General features: G+C 38.0%; 1 protein-coding gene across 9 annotated transcripts in view; it reads left to right on the top strand.

The window, feature by feature from the left end:
* The window catches only part of SAMD12 (sterile alpha motif domain containing 12), a 489,284-nt gene that overhangs the window by 240,407 nt on the left and 225,618 nt on the right, over positions 1–23,259 (top strand). For 8 of the 9 annotated variants that reach the window (XR_003028690.5, XR_004673049.3, XR_004673048.3 and 5 more), the window contains exon 4: positions 548–688. Coding sequence is in view for 6 of the 9 variants with exons in the window: in XM_034966524.3 (XP_034822415.2) it covers positions 548–688 (141 nt within the window). In the remaining 3 variants the exon portion in view is untranslated. Of the gene's footprint in view, positions 1–547; positions 689–4,382; positions 11,709–23,259 lie in introns of those variants that run through there. The other variant, XM_008976960.5, reaches the window with a different exon arrangement.

Raw genomic sequence — 23,259 nt, 5'->3', positions numbered from 1 at the left:
AGCAGGAGTGTCAGCTGCCTGCAGATTAAAACTGGACTTTAAATGCATATTTCGCAGAAATGTTATTATATCCTGTATTACGCATTGCTAGAGTTTCTGTATATACCACTGTTAGAGCATCCAGTTCTTCAGCTGGGTTGTAAGTGAGTTGTCAGTGACTTGGGCTCCTGTGGGCCAGCCTGAGAATCCAGCCCCCAGTGAAGAGCATTGTTTCTATGGCAACCTGCAATTTGTGACCCAAATATCCAGGTTAAGGTTTTCCTATTTTATCTAACTGAATGTATGAGTCACACATTCTAACTGAATGTGTGAGTCAGTGGGGTTTCCCAATGTTCAATTAAAAGTTAGGGTTCTCTTTTAAATATGTGTATTTTTTTCACCCAGATAATCCATTTGTGTCAGCAATAATAATGGAGGACCTTTATTCTAAAATGTCTGTGTTTAGGTAGAAACTTCTGTGATGGCAGGGTTAGTCAAGACCAAAATGGACATCTTTCTTCAGCAAGTAGTTCATTTGCTTTTCCTTTTATTTCTTAAAACCCTGCAGGGCGAGCCCTGCTGAGACTTACTGACAAAAAGCTCGAGCGAATGGGGATTGCCCAGGAGAACCTCCGGCAGCACATCTTACAACAGGTGCTCCAGCTGAAGGTGCGAGAAGAAGTCAGAAATCTACAGTTACTCACACAAGGTACCCTGTTGCTTCCTGATGGGTGGATGGATGGGGAGATTAGAAGAAAGAACACCTTACTATTAGGACAGACGGGAGTCAGGGAGAATTTGTTATTGTTTCTTCACAGAATTTCCATCATAGAAAATAGTATACAGATTTAAAGATTACTTCCCTTTGAAAACTTTTTCCATAGCTCACTAGGGAGAAGGATGCACAAATAAGTAATGGATGAGCAAACAGAATTACCTGAGCTAACTTCAAGGTCGTCACATACAGTTGTATGGATTGTGTACTGCACAACCCCAGAGAATACCAGTCACATCAATCAGGGTACGATTGCACTCACTAGAGTTGTATAATGTGCAGCCTGCACAACTGTACAGTCCAGCTCTAGCTATCTTCACCTGCGCCAATTGTGAGGGCACTTTAGAATCTGAGTGATTCAATAGTTACGATGACGAGTGATATAAGTGTAGTTTTTGTTGTATTTTTGTTTTGCTTTTCACCGGTTAGTGGGAGAAAAACATTTTAGATATGTATAACTATACATGAATGTATTATACACACACTTTAGAGATTGTAAGAACCCCATTTAGCTTCTTGAAAGTGGAATAATTTTTAAAATAAACTATAGTGAATCTAAAACTACACTGTTAAGAGTATATAATTCTTAACAGGAATTATAAATAACTTCAATATGATGAGAGCACTTAAGATCTCAATAACTGTGGAAGTGACAAAATAAAGCTAGAATTCGAAGAAAGCCTTAAGTTACACTATATGTAACTTATATGTCTACATGAGATTTGGATGCTATCAACCTTCATTGGCTATAAACTTTGTTTTATTTTAGTGTCCATTGTACATCATTTTAAATGAAAGGATGATAAAATATGTGTTTTTGAGAGCCTTGAGTATTTGTCATTCTGCAGAATATTGTAATTGCATGCATACTGATATTGGAGAAATCTGGGTCAGCCAAGTTTCATGTTATTGCATTTAGATTAACCTAGTAATAGTCCATTTGCCTAGAGGAAATAATGTGCTCCCTGAAAGATGACTATTCTAGAAGGATAAATATAGACTTCAAGTGATCGTAAAATTGTTTGTCTCATATGCATTATTTGCATTTTGTCCTCAGAGACTTCCAATGGTGAATTTACTGGTATACTAAGTGATTTAAATTTGAATGTGAAATACCAATAGGCTTTTAAGCTTCTTTTAAGAAGTAGATAGAAATACGAAGATTATGATAAGAAAGTCTGTCACAGTGCTATTTGGAAAACGGAAAATTTACAAGCAACCTAGAGGTCCAGCAATGTGAAAAGAATCAAGTAATTCTGCTTAAATTCATAAGATTCAGTATAATGCCCAGTTATTAAAATTACATCTTTAAAGAATACATGACAACATGGGAAATTACGTAAGTCATACAAGGTGGGAGGAAAGGTCATGTGTAAAATTGTATGCATAATCTAAGCCCAGTTTTGTAAAAACCATATATTCTTATATGTACAGAAAAAAAGGACTGCAAGCAAATATGCCAACCATTTTAATAAAGGATCTCTCTGGATTGTGGGATAAGTGGGTGACTTAAATTCTTATTTTTCTGTATTTTCCAAATCTTCTGCAAATTCATATTACAATTATAATCAGAAAATACACATATGCATTTTTTTAAGCTTCAACCACAAGCATAGCTGCCCAGCTTCTGTTTAGTGTCTGGTTTTTGCAGCTCATTCTTTTTCCCTCTGGTGATGATCTATATAGAATGAGACCTAAACTCACATGTGACGCATTATGTGTGCCTTTGACTCTTTTCCTCTACTAGTGTCAGCCTGCAGTGTGTTTGCTTTGGAGAATCATTTTCTACAGCTCTCATTGCCCTAGATGCATAATATATAAGATTTTTCCTAAGATAGTACTCAGGTCTATTAAGCTAAATATGCATATGTGTTCTGGGAAGATAATGCCCAGTTCAGTCCTTTCAATTCAGTTGTTGTTGTCACTTTCTTGAGCTTTGAAAAGCTGTACATTTTTAATTCTTTCATTCAGTTCCCTTTGGAAGGCCGCATTGTTCTCTAGCTCTTGGGTATTTTGTCTGTGCTGATATTACCTTTTTTATTGCTTGTTCTTCACATAGGTTTTTGGTTTTGGTTTTGGTTTTTTCAAGACAGAGTTTCACTCTGTTGCCCCAGCTGGAGTGCAGTGGCGCAATCTTGGCTCACTGCAACCTCCACCTCCGAGATTGAAGTGATTCTCCTGTCTCAGCCTCCCAAGTAGCTGGGATTACAGGCATGCACCACCACACCAGGCTAATTTTTTGTATTTTTAGTAGAGATGAGGTTTTTCCATGTTGGCCGGGTTGGTCTCGAAATCCTGGACTCAAGTGATCTGCTCACCTTGGCCTCCCAAAGTGCTGGGATTACAGGCGTGAGCCGGTTCTTCACATGTTAATGCTCAAACTCATGTTATGTCAGGCATCCTTCAGAAAATACATAGCCTTATTGAAGTAATAGTTTCTTTTTTAAAAAAAAAAAGGAAACAAAATTGATAAGTTGTTTTCATGTTTTATGATTAATAGTAGAAGTTCTAAAGACAGATTAGCGTTAAAATATTTTGGGTCTAGGTTTGCTATAATAAAAATATTAGAATTTCATTCCACTCAGGTGAACTGATTAGTTTAAAATATATATCATATAGAAATTCACCATAGGGGTAATAGATGTTTCAGTAATGAATATTTGATTCTTCATCTCTGTAAATATTACTCAGCAGAAACAATATGCTGAATAAGTACAAACAAAGACTTTGGAATGTTTTTGGAAATCCTTGGGCTTCCCTCTTAAAGAGGGTGAATCACAGTTCTTGTCCATAGACATGGAGTATCCTTCCACGGCTCACGTGGGGCTGTCACTCTGGTGTAATGCATTTAATTGTTTGTTGTTGATGATTATCTAACATGTTCAGGCTGCAGTAACAAAATGCCATAATCTAGGTAGCTTATAAACAACAAAAATTTCTCTCTTACAATTCTGGAGGCTGAGAACTCCAAGATCAGGGCACCAGCAGATTCAGTGTCTGATGAGGGCCCACTTCCTCACAGATGACCTTCTAATCATTGTAATGTCACATGGGGCGGGATCTCTGTGGGGCTGCTTTTACAAGAGCACCAATCCCATACATGAGGGCTGCACCCCCGTGACCTGATCACCAAGCAAGGGCCCCACCGTCCAATACCATCACCTTGGGGGTTAGGATTTCAATACATAAATTTTGAGGAGACATAACATTTAGACAATTGCATTGATATTTAACAAATATTTACTAACCAACACATTTTAAGAAGAGTTATCACTTTCAAAGTCCATTTTTGAGGAAAGGAATTTATTTTAAAAATGATTGCGTTTCTTAGGAGTTTTCTTCTTGCCTTTGGAGGCAATTTCAAAATATAGTTTCTTGGAAACAACTTAACTCTCCATCTTGAGGGGAATAGCGAATTAAATAATGGTACACCCAGGCGTTGGTGTACTCTTAGCTACAAATACGAGAATGAAGAATACTAATATGGTAGGATCTATGGGATGCTATGAGATGAGAAAAAAGTAAGGTGCAGAACAATGTGTACTATATTTGAACAATGCGTATAGTATGCTACATTTGCCAAAGAGGAGGAAATAAAAATGTATATCCATATGTGCTTTGTTTTAAGGAAATGCTGAATGATGTACAAGAAGCTAATACAAGCTGCACCTGTGGGACAGGGAATATGGTGGATGGAGAGAGGGTGTGTGCCTTTTATGTCACTTTGTTTGATGAAATGTATGAGTATATTAACTATTTAAAGGAATAAAATTTTTAAAAAGAAACAAGAAGGAAAAAGGGTGAATTTTGGCATCAGACAGGCCCAAATTTTAAATCCTGTACCTAACACATTTTGCTGTGCTCACCAAATAGGGATGTTGTAAGAATTAAGGGAGCTAAGATATGTAAATCACTCGATACAGTATGATAGTAAATGCAGAATATTGTTGGCTATCAGTAATAGAAGCCACGCAATTTAATCAACCTCATACATTTATAATAATCCTTATTTTTATAACATCTTCATAGAGATATAATTCACATAACATACAACTTACCCACTTAAGGCTTAAAATTCAGTGATGTTTAGTGTGTAAAGAGAGTGGTGCAACCATCACAATAATTTACATATGCGTATAAGAGAGGATGAAGAGGTTAAGTAATATACTCATAGTCAGACAACTAGTAAAAAGCATAGCACAGGTCTGTCTGACTCCACAGCAAACTTTTACCCATTACACTTTATTGCCTTTATTATGTCAAATGGGCTAATAATTTCCATCTCCAGGTGGTTGTTAAATGAGATTTTATGTAGAAACCGTATAATAGAGTTCATTGCATATTCTGTGACAGAGGTTGGCAAACCTTTTCTGTAAAGGACCAGTTTGTAAGTATTTTAGTCTTTGCCAGCCATATGGTATCTGTTGCAACTACCCCCACTAGGCAAAACCCAACCATAGACAATACTTAAATGAATTAGGCATAGCAGTGTTCCAATACAATTTTATTTACAAAAAGAATTACTGATACACATCAAAGGAAACAACAGAGTGAAAAGACAACACACAATAGAAAATATATATAAATCACATATCTGAAAAGGGGTTAATATCCAGAATATATAAGAAACGTCTATAACTCAACACAAGGGGAAAAAAAAACAAGCCAAATAATAAAATAAGCAAAGGATTCAAATAGAGAGTTCTCCAAAAAAGGTATGCAAATGGCCAACAGGCGTATGAAGTGATGCTCAACATCACTAATCATTAGAGAAATGCAAATCAGAACCACACATCATCTCACACCCATTAGAATGGCCACTACCAAAAGAACAGAAAATAACTAGTGTTGGCAAGAATGTAGAGAAATTGGATCCCCTGTATACTGTTAGTGGGAATATAAAATTGTATAGCCATTATGGAAAACAGTATTGAGGTTCCTCAAAAAACTAAAAATAGAGTTACCATATGATACAGCCATCTCACTTCTGGGTACATATCCAAAAGAATTCAAAGCAGGATCTTGAAATAATTGTACACCCATGTTCAGTGCAGCATTATTCACAATAGGCAAGAGATAGAAGTGACCCAAATGTCTATCAACAGATGAATGGATAAAGAAAACATGGTATATATACAAAATGCAATATTATTCGGCCTTTAAAAAGAAGGAAATCCAACCACATGCTGCATGATAAACCTCAAAGACATCGTGCTAAACAAAATAAGCGAGTCACAAAAGGACAAATAATGCATGATTCTACTCATATGGAGTATCTAAAATAGTCAAAATCATAGAAACAAGTAAAAAAGTGGCTACAAGGGCTTGGGGGAGGAGGAATTTGTGTTTCATGTACAAGTTTCAGTTTTGCAAGATGAAACCTCATAGAGATCTGGTGCACAACTTAGATATACTTAATATACTTAATATGACTGAACTGTATACTTAAAAATGGTTAAGATAGTAAATTTACCACAGGTAAAAAAAAATTGCTAGCCCATTGTTTGTGGACCCCTGCTTTACGAAGTAAAAAAATGCAAGCTTTTGAAATCATCATCAAGATTATTATTTTTATTGTTTTATTTTCTCATGCTGTAGTGTGGAACTATTTTTGGGGTGTCCCTTTTAGTGACTTTCTTGGCTGCAAATACATAGAAAGTGTAAAAATATATCAGCAACTATGAGGGTTGGGTAAATTCAAGCAATAGAAAACAGTGGCAAGTAAGGCAGATGTGAGTAGTAGATGCTACCATCCTCATATGCCTTCATAATTATTCCCTATAAGATGAAAAAAGAATAGTATGTTTGTTTACCAGGGCCAGTTATAGCTCATTAAACATTAGTGTTTCCTGAAGAACTTTTTTCACATTGTCCAAATATATGTGTCAAATTTTACTTGGGAATTGCATAACCAGATGGACTTTCCCAAAGCTCTGTCTTTTGGAACAACAAAAATTAGAAACACTACTTTCTAATCCAAGAAGACTTTTTAGAACTATATGTACGGACTAGCTATTTTAGTCCAGTCACCTCCGCAATGATACTTCAGCAACTCAAGTAGGCCATCTGAACTGAAGTAGGCCATCTGGTCCACCACCTTGCTTAAAGAAGGAAGTCTTTGTAGAATGGAGCAATAGACTTGTTGAGCTATTGTCCAGTCTCATTTTGCAGATTTGGGCACCAAGACCCAAAGAGGATTAGAGGTTTGTTCCTAGTTACACAGCTAGTTAGTGGCATAACTGAGACTAGATTGCAGTTCTCCTCATTCCCATGCCAGTATTCTTTTTATCTCATTGTTTTTATTAAGGTATATTCTGTATTGCATACAGTAAAATTCACCATTTTTAGTGCACAGTTATGCAAGTATTGGCAAATGCACACAGTTGAATAACTACCACAACAATCAAGATAGAAAATTTCTATTTCTCCAGAAAATACTCTCCCAATGCTCCTTGGTTGTCAGCTCCTTTTATTACTACCAGCCCCTGGCAACCTATGATGTTTTCCATCCCTACAGTTTTGCCTTCTCCACAAAGCTATATAAATGGAGTCATAGTGTCTGAATTCTTTGACTTCTGGAGATGGATTTAGACTTATCAAAGCTGTGATGTGTCATCATCCCATTCACTTTCATTGCTGAGTATTCCACTAAATGTATTGGATTGGTGCAAAAGTAATTGTGTTTTTTGCCATTATTTTTAATGGTTAAAAACTGCAATTACTTTTGCACCAACCTAATATACCCACAGTTTGTGTATCCATTCCCCAGCTGTGGGACATTTGAGTTGTTTGCAGGTTTGTTTGACACAAATAAAGCTGCCATAAGCACTCACACATAGGTTTTTATTATAAACACTGATTTTTATTTCACTAAAAAAGTAAATATCTAGAAGTGGAATTGCTGATTGGTATCTTAAATGTATGTTTGACCTCATAAGAAACTGCCAGAGCAATATTCTTAAGATGGTGGAAAAAGAAGAAAAACAGAATTAGAGACTGGCTTTAATACATATGAAAACAATGGGAGATTTTCTGAAAAGAAAAAAAAATACTGCATCTTTGTAGAAGTTCTACCTAGTGCTTCCTGGAGCCACCAGTATCATTAGGGGCCCCAATTTCCTGAGAGTCTCAGGTCAAACATGTTTACCGTTAACTCATTTATTCAAAACAAATTTTCTCAGTATCTATTGACCAGGCAATAGGATATGTCTTTCTACAAGTGACATTGAGAAATGCTTCCTTTTGTCTCTCTTCTGAGGAAGAGAATCTTCTTGCTCCTGAGAAAGAAAACATGAGCCAGTCAGATTCTTTTTTATGCATATGTGAAGAATGTCTGATGTTCTAATTTTCTAGTATGTCTCAAATTATGCTACTTGAATTTCCAGGCTCTTTCATGCCTTTTATTTAGTTGAGGCTTTGGTGTTACAAATCTGATGTTCACATGCCAGTTCTCTTCAACACAGTTCTTCTGCTTTATCATTGGATAGCATGAGCTTTTCCTTGCCTTGGTGCTCACATGTTCCATGTACAGGATATTGACTCTCTCAGTTCTCTTTCTAATGGCCTCTCTCAGGCTGTTGGCAAACTGCCCTCTTCTGCCACGTCCCAAATATTGATTCCTCCTGGGGGTAGGTCCTCTTAGTTGTTGGCATTTTGCATGCTGCCTGGACAATCTCACCCTCTACCGCTTAAGCATCCCCTACTTCATAGTGACTCTCAGATTTACGTTTTAGACCTCTCTGAAACTACAGATTCTTATTTTTCTCTCTCTAAAAGATGTGTACCCCTGAATATTTCTCTGACATCTCAAATTTAAAATATCTGAATCTAACCCATTATCTTTTCTACCATCTCCCCAGTCTGTTCTTCCTCCTGTGTTGGTTCTCAAGGTTAATACCTCCATGACTCACGCTGTCACCTGTCATAGAAGGCTCAGAGTCACCTGTGATTACTCCGTTTTCCTCATCACTCACATGGAGTCCATGACCAAATCCTCAGAGTTCTGCTTGTGAAGTGAGTTTCCCATCTTTCCCAGCCTTATCTCTATCCTAACCACTGTGTTAATTCATTCCTCTTCAGCTCTTTCCCAGGCCATTTGAATAACCTTCTAGTTATCATTTGATCTGAAGTCTCTGTCCTGCTCCCTCAATTCTACTTCAATTAACTTCCCACTTCTATTGCCAGAGTTAAATATATTTCTGACAACATTATTTCCATCCTTAAAACATTTAATGGTTCCCAATTACCTACAGAATAAAAGTCAAACTCTTTAGCATTGCACAGCCATTCTAGGCATTTCGTGGATGTATTAACTTTGGGCAAGTTGCTTGTCAGAAATTAAGATATCTTCATTATAAAAATGGGAATAAGATCTATTTCACAGGGTTGTTATGAATATTGTATAATAAAACTCACGAAAAGACATAGCCTTGATGAGATATTAACTCTTCTGAGAAGACTTACCTCATCTTTCAGGCAGAACCAATCATTCTCCTATCCATCTGCATTTCTTTTTTAAAAAAAAAATTTTATTTAAGTTCCAGAGTACATGTGCAGGATGTGCAGGTTTGTTACATAGGTAAATGTGTGCCATGGTGGTTTGCTGCACCTATCAACCCATCACTTAGGTATTAAGCCCGGCATGCATTAGCTATTTTTCCTGATGCTCTCCCTCCCCACCACCCTCCACCCTGACAGGCCCCAGTGTGTGTTGTTCCCCTCCCTATGTCCATGTGTTCTCATTGTTCAGCTCCCACTTATGAATTAGAACATGAAGTGTTTGGTTTTCTGTTCCTGCATTAGTCTGCTGAGGATAAGGGCTTCCAGCTCCATCCATGTCCCTGCAAAGGACATTATCTCATTCCTTTTTATGTCTGCATAGTATTCCATGGTGTATATGTACCACATTTTCTTTATGAAGTCTATCATTGATTGACGTTTGGGTTGACTCCATCTCTTTGCTGTTGTGAGTAGTGCTGCAGTGATTATATGCATGCATGTGTCTTTAAAACAGAATGATTTATATTCCTTTGGGTATATACCCAGTAATAGGATTGCTGGGTCAAAGGATATTTCCAGTTCCAGGTCTTTGAGGAATCACCACATTGTCTTCTACAATGGCTCAACTAATTTGCATTCCCACCAACAGTGTAAAAGCATTCCTCTCTCTCCACAACCTCACCAGCATCTGTTTTTTCTTGACTTTGTAATAATCTCTGTTAGGACTGGCGTGAGATGGTATCTCACTGTGGTTTTTATTTGCATTTCTCTAATGATCAGTGATGTTGAGCTTTTTTTTCATGTTTTTTGGCCACATAAATGTCTTCTTTTGAGAAGTGTCTGTTCATGTCCTTTGCCCACTTTTTAATGGGGTTGTTTGTTTTCTTCTTGTAAGTTTGTTTTCTTCTTGTAAATTTGTTTAAGTTCCTTATAGACTCTGGAATATTAGACCTTGGTCAGATGGATACGTTGGAAAAAATTTCTCCCATTCTGTAGATTTTCTGTTCACTCTGATGATAGTTTATTTTGCTGTACAGAAGCTCTTTAATTAGATCCCATTTGTCAGTTTTTACTTTTGCTGCAACTGCTTTTGACATTTTTGTCATGAAATCTTTGCCCATGCCTATGTCCTCAATGGTATTGCCTGGATTTTCTTCTACAGTTTTTGTAGTTTGGGATTTTACCTTTAAGTTTTTTGTTGTTGTTGTTGTTGTTGTTGTTTTATTTTTGTTTTGGTTTTTGTGGGTTTTTTATATTTTATTTTTTTTGAGACAGAGTTTTACTCTTGTTGCCCGGGCGGGAGTATAATGGCATGATCTCAGCTCACTGCAACCTCCGCCTCCTGGGTTCAAGCGATTCTCCTGCTTCAACCTCCTGAGTAGCTGGATTACAGGTGCCCACCACCATGCCCAGCTAATTTTTGAATTTTTAGTAGAGATGGGGTTTCACTATTTTGGCCAGGCTGGTCTCGAACTCCTGACCTCAGGCAATCCACCAGCCTCAGCTTCCCAAAGTTCTGGGATTACAGGAGTGAGCCACTGTGCCTGGCCTACGTTCAAGTTTTTAATCCATCCTGAGTTAATTTTTGTATAAAGTGTAAGGAAGAGGTCCAGTTTCAATTTTCTGCATATGGCTAGCCAGGTTTCCCAGCACCATTTATTAAATAGGGAATCCTTTCCCCATTGCTTGTTTTTGTCAGGTTTGTCAAAGATCAGATTGTTGTAGGTGTGCACTCTTATTTCTGAGTTTTCTATTCTGTTCCATTGGTCTGTGTGTCTGTTTTTGGCCCCTCTGCATTTCTTAGCACTTTGTTCAGACTAATAATACTGTATTCATCACATAGTATCCATTATTCTTCCATCCAGTGTGCTCCACACTTTGTGCGAGGTACTAGAGATAAAAAGGGAGTGCCCATTCTAGCAATAAGGATAGAGTGATGTATGCCATTATAGAGACACATGATAGTATAATGATGGCACACAGCTGGAACTCAGCCTCACTTGGGAATAGGTGGGATAAGGAAGACTTGCCAGTGCTACAACAGATGAGCTAGTTTTTAAGGGATAAAAATGTTAACAGATGCACAAAGGGTGGCAGAAAGGGAAGGCTGTATAAAAGCATGGTAGTGCTTTGTCTTCCTTGTAGACTATGAGCAAACTTCAGTTGTGTTCTAATTTTACTTTGCGTATTGCTAGCGAGAGGTGGATCCTCTGTATGCTTTTGCTAATATAAATTTAATTGTTGCCCTTTTCTCTCATTTTCTTCCTCTATTTCATTTTCCACTAAATCTTCTCAAAGCAGTGAATGCAATATCAATTTTCATGGATTCACAAGAAAATAAACGTAGCTACAAAGCCATTTTGAATCATCTTTCACCATGAGCAACATTACCTAGGATCTCCTTTTTTAAGAATCTCTTCATTCCCTTGTGATCTTTTTCTATTGACCCATCAAGTAAAGACAATGGCAAGGGCTCTTAAACATAAGCCACTCACCTGCTTTGAGTGGTTTCATCTAATATTTTCAGTCCTTAAATGTTCTCCTGAGTGACACTCTCTAGTGATTGTTAAGTGAACCTTCTTCTATGACCATGAGCTCAGCGGCTAATGGTAGATAAGGATTTTGGATGAATAACCTAATAGGAATCTGAACAGATTATTCTTCTGTAGCTAGGGTCTTTTATTACTACTTCTTCATTCAGCCTTATTTGATTATGATCTGCCAACCACGTGTCCCTTCTCAATTTCCTCCAAGTCCACATTTTCTCGAACTGCTACCTCCTTAAGATTTCCCCTGACACATTTCAAAATCTTCGCACTCTTGCAGAAATGTTGTGGCCAGGAATATTTCTAATTTTATCAAGTCTTTAAGCCATCAGAGAAATTCTCCTTGGAATGAGCTTTATATTTAAAGGCCAAAAGACATGTTTTTTGAGGGAATTATTAAAATCATATGTCAGTTTATCAGTAGCAGTTAGAATTATGAGATGTATATCCTGATTAGCATCTTCTCCTGTTTCATTTTTATTCTGGGAATCCATTAGGTCATTTAATCCAAGAAGGAGTTTTGTTTAAGGCTTGACGTGGACTCATGATTCTTGTCTGTTACATTGTTCATGGTAGAAAAATATCTGCCTTTTGTAGCGCCCCTATTGGTTCCTCTAGCCAGCATATGGGAGACATGTCTACACATTATTTGTCTAATATGGACTTTTTCTATCAGGAATGATCCTTGTCATTGCTGCTTCACAGCTCAATGTTTTAAGTCATTCTTTGCATACTGATGAGTAATTTTAGGGAACTTCAGAGACTTCAAAAATGCTTCATGTCTGCCCCTGCAGAACTCACCAACCTCAAATGCATTGACCACTTTGCATTTAAATGTACTAGGTGAAACAATATATGTGATATCTCTTGTTTGGACAATTTAAGATGGTCATAAGATTGCATTGTTATGTCACCTTGACCTTGTTGCTTGACTGTGGATTTGAAGGATCTTAAATTACTAATGTTACATTGAAGAAAGATGAGTTACAGGTTTTCAACAATTGATATTGGTTTTATTCTTGAGGATAAGTCTAGACCCTACAATCTAATATGTGCGGTGTTCAAATGTCCTATGGGATTTTTAGAGAGTCAGTTGATTTAGAACATTGACATGTGGACTGGATAAGAGGAAATCAAAGCCACTTTCAGAAATGCACTGAGATGTTCTGGCTTTTCTAAGAAGAAACAGAAAAATATGCCATCTGTGTGCTTTAGGACTTCTGTCCCTAATATTGCATATTAACTAATTTCTCTGTGGCCTTTTTTGGGGGGACCACCAATTCTCGGTGTCTGGCAAAAACCCCTGTACAGTGTAGATGTTCAAGCCTCCCATTGTATCCGAATTTCTACATGCCAATTCTAGAAGGTACCATGTGCATAGACTACACTGTGAATGGACTCTAAAGTTGTGCAGCCATTGGTCCAGTCTTGAGCCCCAGACAAGAATAAAGCCTTCTATCCTTATCCTTCTCTGAAATAATACTTCCATTCTTAGTATCCCCCTTTTCATTTTGTTCATTTTTTATTATTTTATTTTATTTTATTTTATTTTATTTTAGAGACAGAGTTTCACTCTTGTTGCCCAGGCTGGAGTGCAATGGCGCGATCTTGGTTCACTGCAACCTTCGCCTCCCAGTTTCAAGCAATTTTCCTGCCTCAGCCTCCCGAGTAGCTGGGATTACAGGCATGTGCCACCACGCCCAGCTAATTTTGTATTTTTAGTAGAGACGGAGTTTCACCATGTTGGTCAGGCTGGTCTTGAACTCCTGACCTCAGGTGATCCACCCACCTTGGCCTCCCAAAATGCTGGGATTACAGGCATGAGCCACCGTGCCCAGCCCTCATTTTGTTTATCTTTTTCCAGTAGCAATTATACAATCATTTGTTTAGTAATTCAAAAAACATTGAGAACCTACTAAGTGTCAACTACTATTTATATGCTAATGTTAGGGATACAGGGATGAATATTAAATTCTTGCCTTTGAAGTCATGTGAAGGAGACCTATATGTAAAATATTATAGCATGGAAACGTCTGAGGTGTGACAGAAGTATGGATGTTTGCAGTGTCATATACGAAGGGTATCCAATCTAGAAGAAATGTGTCAGAAAAGGTTACAAGGAAAAGTGACCTCTGAACTTTGCCAGCTATTAGTTAGCAAGATGTGTTTATTTCCTCTTTAGTCATCAAACACATATAAAATTGCCAAAGTGTTAAGAGCTCTAGAGAGGTACAGCATGTTGTGATAGTATATTTACTATAAAACCGTGTATTTGCTGAGTGCCTGCTTTGTGTCAGGCCTTTACTAGCTTTTGGCAAAATATAATAAGCAAGATAGATATGGTTCTTATATACATGGATTTTACATTTTAGTGGAGAAGACATCCACAAGCAATCATAGTAACATGGTGGCTGATATGAATGGGGTCATTAAATATGCTTTGGGGAGCAAGTAAGCAGAGGGACTTCTCTGGCTCTAAGGGATCAGGAAAATCTCCTTCAGGAAGCTGAGATCTAAAAGAGGAAGAAGAGTTAGCCAGATTAGGTGGTGCTTGGCGACTATAGAAAGAAAATGTCCCAGTTGCAAGGAACAGACTGTTCTGAGGCTGTATTAGGGTTCTTCAGAGAGAAACAACCAATAGGGTATATATAGACATATAAGAGGAGATTTATTATGGGAATTGGCTCGCATGATTTTGGAGGCTGAGAAGTCCCACGATCTGCCATCTACAAGCGGAAGAACCGGGAAAGCTGGTGGTATAATTTAGTCAATTCTGAAGGCCTGGGAATAGAGGGAGCTGCTGGTGTAAGTCCCAGAGTCTGTAAGCCCAAGAACCAGTAGCTACAGTGTCCAAGGGCAAAAGGAGATGGATGCCCCAGCTTAAGGAGAGAAAGAAACAAGTTGTCCTTCTCCACTTTTTTGTTTCGTTCATGTTCTCAACAGACAGGACAATTCCACCTACATGGGTGAGGGCAGCTCTTCTTTGCTTAGTATGCTGATTTAAATGCTAATCTCTTCTGGAAATACCCTCACAGGTACACCTAGAAATAATGTTCCACCAACTATCTGGGCATCCCTTATCTCAGTCAAGTTGACACATAAAGTTAACTCTCACAGGGGTGAAGGTTGAAGAAGTTTGGTGTGTTCCAGGAGCATGAAGAAGCCTAATATAGTTAGAGGGTTAGGAGTTGGTCAGAAGGGAGGGAAGATGGCAGGAAGTGAGATTGGAAAAGTAAGGAAAGGACTGGAATGTGAAGTGAATGCCTTATATGTTTGCTTTTCTCAAGGAATCTAGAATTTATCCTGAAGACAGTGGCAATTACAGAAGGGTTGTGAATCATAGACTGTCCTAATCAGATTTCTATAACAAGAGATGAGAGGATGCACTGGAAAAGCAAAGACAGGAGGCAAGACATCTAGTTAGGAGGCTGTTGTGGTAATCTACACAGGATATGATAACAACCTGGATGAGGGTGGTGGCAAATGAGGATGAGGAAGTCATCCTCATCCCCAAGAGAAAAGGAGACTAGACAACCCATGGTAATAGATTGAAAAACGGTAAAGGAGAGGGTTGTAAAGATTCATCCTTCACTCTTCTTCACCACATTCTCCTCCCCCAAAATCATGACCTTCTTGCAGCAGAATTGTTTTGTTCTACTTCTTCCAAATGGAGATTCCCAGACCTTATCTTGAACCTGACAAATTAGACCCTCAGGCCCAGGCACTGGTATTTTTCACAGCTTCACCGCAGTTGACTTCTGTGCATGTGAAAGCGTGAGGGTCTGCTGTCCAGCTCTATGCCGATTCAGAGCCTACAGCACTCCACGCAGCACTCAGAGCACAAGGGAGTATCTGAGTCAAACTCCTTTTGGCCTTAAGGAGTTCGCTTGTCATAACCAGGTGAATTCAGAAGGAGTTTTCAGCTCTTAGGGTACCTAAAGGTATCCTATCTTAAAACCCAAACTAGGATGGAGCCCATCTAACACTATCACCTAACCTTGCAGGTTATGTCTTCAAGACCTAAGAAAGTAGCCCACCCTCCATAGTTCTCAGGAGACAGCACTGCTGAAATTCCACCTCCTATTTCCCCAGAAATATGAAATAAGTTTTCTTAGGCAACCCCCAAAGGATAATAAACAAGTTACTTTACACAGAGACTCTACAATTTCCTGTGGTTGGCAGGTATAAGGGCAAAGTTATCATGGTACTACCTCCTGTGAATAAAGAAGAGAGGAAGAAGAGAAAGAAAGATAGTTGCTTCAGCTCTAAAAGGTCGGTTCAGGGATTCATATTGGAAACCATTAAAGTCTCAAAGTTAGGTAGCAGTTTTCTGAATTATTAATATCTAACATTAGCATTAGATACTAGTTTTTATTTCTATATAAAGTTTCCCAAATCTTCACTTTATCACCAGTGGAAGTCTGGAGCTAATACTGATTGTGGACCTGTGTACACACTTCACATTTTATTAATAAATTCTGCATTTAGTTCACACAGTAATTTTGCAAAGTAGGTGTCATGGACTGCATTCTACAAATAAAGAAAAGGAGGCCCAAAGAGCCACAATGCCTGCCAAGGCCACACAGCTAAAAAATATTTCTATTAGTCTGAATTCCTGGAGAGACAATAAGAATGTATGTATGTATAGAGAAGGAAATTTATTATAAAGAATCTGCTGATGTTATTATGGAGACTGAGAAGTCCCAAGATCTGCAGTTGGCAAGCTGGAGACCAACGAAAGCTAATGGTGTAGTTCCAGTTCAAATGTAAAGGCCTGAGGACCAGGAGAGCAGATGGTGTGAGTTTCATTCCAAAAGCTGGCATGCTCAAAACTCAAGACGAGCTAATGTTTAAGTTCAGGTCTAAAGACAGGAAAAAAAAACCCAGTGTCTCAGCTCAAGGCAGTCAGGCAAAAGGAGTTCCCTCTTACTCTTACTCCTGGGAAGGCCAGCCTTTTTGTTTTATTCAGGCCTTTAACTGATTGGATGAAGACCATCGACATGGGGAGGGAAATCTGCCTGACTCTATTTACCAATTCTAATGTTAATCTCATCCATAAACACCCTCACAGATACACCCAGAAAAATGTTTGACTAAATATCTGGGTACCCTATGGCCCAGTCAAGCTGACACACAAAATTAACCATCGCAGTGTGTAAGATGACTAATTGCCTCCAAAGCCCATGCTCTTTCCACTCCCCTATCTGCCTGCTGTGAAGTATTTATTTCAAAAATACATGTTTTTCTTTTGCAAGAAACTCAAGATGCACTTAAAAAAATTAACACTTGAGACTATTCAAATAAAAGATTTAATAGCTTGCTTATCAAAACATAGTTATCACCCTCCATCTTCCATTTTGCATTTTTTGGGCTGCTAGGAATATGTGGTGTATGGTTTTGCTGAGATGTTTCCTGCATACCTGAGCTATTGGGTCCCTAAGAAATCAAATTTGTTTGTTTTTCAACTTGGCATCATAATGAAGCAGAGATGTCAGCATAGCATTTCTTAGTGCTGCCAATATCTTGAGTAATCTTAATCTTGTTAGATCAATAATGTGAAATTTTGCTAGTTGCCATTTTAATTGATTTAATTGAAATTGATTTGGCATAAATGAGTGGACAGAAATTTATTAACAGTGACCATGAGGGTTTGAAGTATCTGCTATGTAAGAAGTATGTGACTTTGATTTATACATCTAAAGGCTCCCTCTTTCCAAGTTCTATTAGAGAAACAAACCTAATGTTTAGTCCTAAAAACTATTAAACATTGGTGAAGGTAGTATATGGAGATTCTGAAAACTAAGTATCTGGGTATTCATTTCAGTTTATCCCATTTCTATCATGTGGTTGGTTGTTATAATTCACAGTTACTGTAAACTACATATGTGTGCATTTATCCTTATGTCTATGTATCAGAAAATTTGATTTTTCTTTTGTCATTTGTGTCCCTAAAATTCAGACAACACCACAGAAACGAGGAAGAGATGATATAATAGAGCAAATTTTATTGACCTTTGTTTTATATATTTTTTAAATTAATTCTCTCCTAACACTTGGATATTTGTTTTGTTACGGAAAGAGTTTTACTATAATAATTTTGGTCTATCAGGATTTGACATGTATTAAAGCATAAATAAATGGTCTCTAATTTTCTTGCTATTTTTGAAATTTTAAATATGCACTACCTTTTGTGCTTCCCTGTTCCTTTTCTTCTCCTTTTCTTTTCAATTCTCTTCACTGTCCCTCCCTTCATCCCACTCCCCACCCCCACCAAAGTGCTCTATCACTGAAGACCTTCCGCAGCCCATGGAAGAGCTATTAGAAATTTATTAAGAACCAATTTCTGCTTCTTTGTCAGGGACAATCATTTGTTTTAGAGCTGATTTTCTGCCTTAATTAAATGAAAATGTCACTCTGTCAAATGAATTCATTTATATTTATTAATCCAGTTCTCCAGGCTTGAATTTTCTAGTAGGGACTTGGGCTCATCATATTTGCTCATAGAATAAACTGAAAAATGTCTCTTACATCAGTTTAAAAGACTCACAAATTATTGCTCCACCCTGTAGAAGTACTATATAAACAAAGCTGTGATTAACAAATGTGTGAATGATTTTCTTGTGTAGATGCTATCTAGGTGCATATAAATATACATATTTGGTTATGTTGTTGCACACACGTGCGTCTGTGTGTGTTAGGGCAGGAAAGTGATGAATATCCATTACTGCGGTGCCTTAGTACTTTAAGAAAGTGTCAAAGGTAACATTTTAGCCACCTGTGTGTTTTTATTTGCCTTTTCAAAATGCTAATTGATGATGCAAAGTTTAAGTGCTACCCAGTCTTTCCCTCCAAAAATATTAAAGGATTACTTATGAGTATGGTCTTTGTATCTAACATTGTAATAGGTACTTAAAAAAATTCAAATGGAATAAACATATTCATTCGCTCATTGAACAGCTTTTTTTTGAGTTAACTACTATGTGTCCGATGAGGTAGTAGGAATCAGTGATGAACAGTGCATCCTGAATCCATGCTTTTATGGAGCTTACAGCATCTAGCTCATAGTAGGTACTTGGCAAACTGAATGAGCAAATAAGTGAATTAATTAATCTTGCAAGAGAAAGAGACATCAGACTGATAATTATTAAGTTATTAATTGCATTAAGTCCTCAAAGGAGAATGTACAGACTTGAGATTGTATAGTGGGGACTCATAAAGGCAGGAGTTGGAATCAGGGAGAGTATTTACAAAGAGGGAACAATGATGTTAAGATATTTTGCTAGAGCACAGGGGGTAGTTGTGAGGCGACACTGGAGAATTTTGCCAAAGCTAGACCACCAGAACATTTAGGTCATATTAAACATGTGGGCCTTAACCCTAAGAACTTTAGACACTCGTGGAAGAGCTTTAAGCAGAGACGTGACATGATCAGGTTTCATTTTGAGATTTAAACCCTTCCAGAAGGCCAGCACACTAGTTCTTTTAAGCTTTCTGCTCTGTTTCTCCAGAACACATACTGAAAGGGGTAATATCACCTTGAATTCTTCAAGAAAAAAACAAATGCAATTAAAGAAATTCTTACTGGAATGGTAGAAACTGGCACTGATGCCTCCCTAGCACGAGTAGAGTTTGCTTTAGACTTTCTGGCCATCTCACAACCATAAATGTGAACTCCTTAATCATCCACCCTTTGTGGCAAAATCCCCGTGGGTACCCACAGCATCTTCGAGGTCCCTTGTATACACATTACCATTTTCCTTCCTATAAAAAGCATACTTTCAACTCTACCTTTTTGTTTTGTGTTTTGTTTGTTTCGTGTTTTTTTTTTCTTTTACCTTAAGTGGTCTGGAGAAAAAACTTGTTTTAGAGGACTGCAAAATTGAGTTTCCAACAATGTAAACAGTGACTTCATAAAGTAGGCAGTTTTAATCTTTAAATAAACCATCCTTTTGTTTTCCTTTCTGTATCATAATAAGAGTTAAAATTATGGCTTTGCAGTTTCTATTGTACTGGGAGTCGATTGGTCCCTTGAGTTAACCTGGCATTCAGGTCAGGAATTGCCAGTACTTTTGTTTCCTCATCTTCAGAATAGCTTCTGGTAGATACTAAGATTTGTTACAGTAAAGATATTTGAAATACTTATTACTTAGACTCCAGGGAGCCCATCCTATTCAAGCCTTGGTCTTAGAAGGAAAAGGTTGAGAAAGAGTTGAAGTCCCTCTTTATCAGTGTACTTCTTTGTGTATTGATAAAGATGACCACTGCCCAGGTGGAGCAAAAAGTGATCTCCTGAGCAGGGTAGGAGAATGGCTTTGACCCAGAGCTCCACCTCAGACCATGTAAGGTCAGCTCGTAGAGTATTCAGTTGAATAAATGTTTGCTGAACACTTATTATATGCTATATATAGGACCCTTCAGCCCAGTAAGTATTGCAAAACCTTAGAGCTTTAACTTCTCCAGTTTTTATCAGAATTGGTCCACACCCCAGGATACTTAGCCACACATGAGGCCAGGGCAAATAGCAACATCAGTGATAATCATTATCATTTATTATAAGTTTATTATGTTTTAGCACTGTTCTAAGCACTTTTTTAGCACTGTCATTTTATCCTTATACCTCTGTGAGATGGGAGTTGTTATTATCCCTTTTCTTCTGCAGATCAAACAGCTGAGGCACACAGAAGTTAAATTATTTGAACCCAAGTCACACAGTATAAGAAGTGATGAAGCAAGGATTTAAACACAAGCTCTCTCCAGGAGCGCGATGCTCTTAGATACCATGCTACGTTTGTTGCTATAACTGCATACATTGGGAATATAGTATCTCATCATTGCTTTGTGCCAGGTGCTAGAGTTGCAACTGGGAACACAATATAAATGGTCCCGTCCTAACTGGGTTTGGAACATGGTGGGAGATTATATGAGTCGGCTGGGGCTGCCATAGCAAACTACCGCAGACTGGGTGGCTTAAACAACAGAAATTGATTTGCTTGCTGTCCTGGAGGCTAGAAGTCCAAGGTCACGGTGTTGGCAGCATTGGTTTCTTCTGAGACCTCACTCCTTGGCTTGTCTATGTCCAACTTATCCCTGTGTCTTCACATGGTTGTCACCCTCTGTGTTAGACCCAAGTCATATTGGATTAGAACTTATCCTAATGACCTCATTTTAACTTAATTGCCTCTTTAAAGACCCTGTCTCCAAATATGTTACATTTTAAGATACTAGGGGTTAATATTTTAACATATTAATTGGGGGGGCAGGGAATAATTCAGCCCATAACAGAGATAGTTGTTAAAGAAGGAGAATACACACATACACACACACACACACACACACACAGTTTAATGCCATACCCTGTATCAATGATCCATTATAACTACTTCTTAAGTGTTTTCTTTAAAGACTTGTTTTATATCTATAAATGGTCTAACATGGGATGTGTTAACATATTTTCATTCTCTGAATACCACCATTCTCTCTCATCCAATGAATTGGATATACTTTCATCCCTGGAGTATCCACATACTACTCTGAACATGCTCAGCCAATTAACAGTCTTTAATATTCTAAGTTCAGTGTGCTCCTAGGTTATATTTATTCTGCTTTGGCCTCTCTTCCTGTCATTTATTTTGTCATCTGGTGATTGGTTTTGATGCATAATGACAGAAAAGGTGTGCAGGGGATAGTGCTAAAACTACAGTAAAGAAACAAAAAATATAATTATGGGATGTTAAAATTCAAGGCTTATAGAGACTCAAATTTGCTTTTAAGGTAATGGCTAAAGAAGCAGAAGATAATGGTAAGTAGGAAGTTAGGAATGATCTGGACTTCATGAAAGTGCAACATGAGTATCACTACCATCTGAAATTGGCCGCTGGTTGTTGGAAAAAACCTATGGTGAGAGGGCATGTGAGACTTAATGGGATTTGAAAGAGTGATTACCATTGTCCAGTACCAAGTTGTGTTAATACAACTTACATACTGCTAAGTTGTATTAAGGGCAATAAAGGAAAAGTATAAAATACAAAGAGCAGCTCTAAGTTAGACTGGGGAGTAATAGTTACCTTTAAGTGGTAGTAAGAAGGAGAAATGTGGTCTGGCCAGATGAAATATAGGAGAAGAGCAAGCATATAGTTGGAAAAACACATACTAAGCTCTGAGACAGGAAAGTTTGTTTTGTTTTGTTTTGTTTTGTTTTGTTTTCAGAAGACAGGGCCTCGCTCCACTGCCCAGGCTGGAGTGCAAAAATGCAGTCACAGCTCACTGCAGCCATGACCTCCTGGGCTCAAGCAATCCTCCCACCTTAGCCCCTTGAGTAGCTGGGACTAGAGGTGTGCACCACCACACCTGGCTAATTTTTTTAATTTTTTGTAGAGATGGTGTCTCACTACATTGCCTACACTGGTCTCAAACATGGGCTTAAGGGATCCTCCCACCTTGGTCTCCCAAAGTGCTGGGATTACAGGTGTGAGCCACTGTGCCTGGCCTGAGTTTAGCATTCCCTAGGAACTGAATGAAGGCCACAGGTTGAATCACAGAGCCCAAGAGAGAGTCATGTGGCTGGGACACAGGCAAAGGCCAGGTCCTGTGGAGCCTCAAAGCTACATTAAGGATTTAGAATAGGATCCAAGAAGTGCAATGAGAAGCCATTAAAGAATTTTTTTCAGTTTCATTATTTTTGACAACAGTATTTATTTTGGGGGTACAATGTGATATCCATGTATAGATTGTAGAATGATTAATTAGGCTAATTAACATATCCATCATCTCACATACTAATGGTTTATTTGTGATAAGAACATTTAAAATCTACACTTTTAGGCCGGGCGCAGTGGCTCACACCTATAATCCCAGCACTTTGGGAGGGCAAGACAGGAGAATCACTTGAGGTCAGGAGTTCACCTAAAGTAATATGGTAAAACTTGTCTGTACTAAAAATACAAAAATTAGCTGGATATGGTGGTGCATACCTGCAATCCCAGCTACTCAGGAGGCTGAGGCACAAGAATCGCTTGAGCCCAAGAGGCAGAGGTTGCAGTGAGCCTTGATTGTGTCACTGCACTCCAGCCTGGACAACAGAGCAAGACCCTGTCTGAAAAAAATATAAATAAAATCTACACTTTTAGCAATTTGAAATATACATCATTATTAACTGTAGTCACCATGCTGTACAATAGATCACAACAATTTATTCCTTCTGCTTAGTGGGAACCCTTTGATTATTTCTCCCTTTCAATTTAAACAAGGGAGTGATGAGATCCCATTTACATTTTCAAAAGATTGTACTGACAGCTGTGTGGAGATGGATTGGATGAGAGCAGAAATGAAACCAAGGAGGTCAGATAGTCCAATTTTGCAGAAATGTAGAAGCGAACAGGTGACAGTTAAAACTGAGGTCATAGCCAGAGCGAATGGGGGGTGGATATGTTTGCAGATAGGATCGATAGAACTTGGTACTGG

This window comes from Pan paniscus, chromosome 7, assembly GCF_029289425.2.
Source record: "Pan paniscus chromosome 7, NHGRI_mPanPan1-v2.0_pri, whole genome shotgun sequence".
NCBI classification, from domain to species: Eukaryota; Metazoa; Chordata; class Mammalia; order Primates; family Hominidae; genus Pan; species Pan paniscus.
This window is presented reverse-complemented; position numbering and strand designations above follow the sequence as displayed.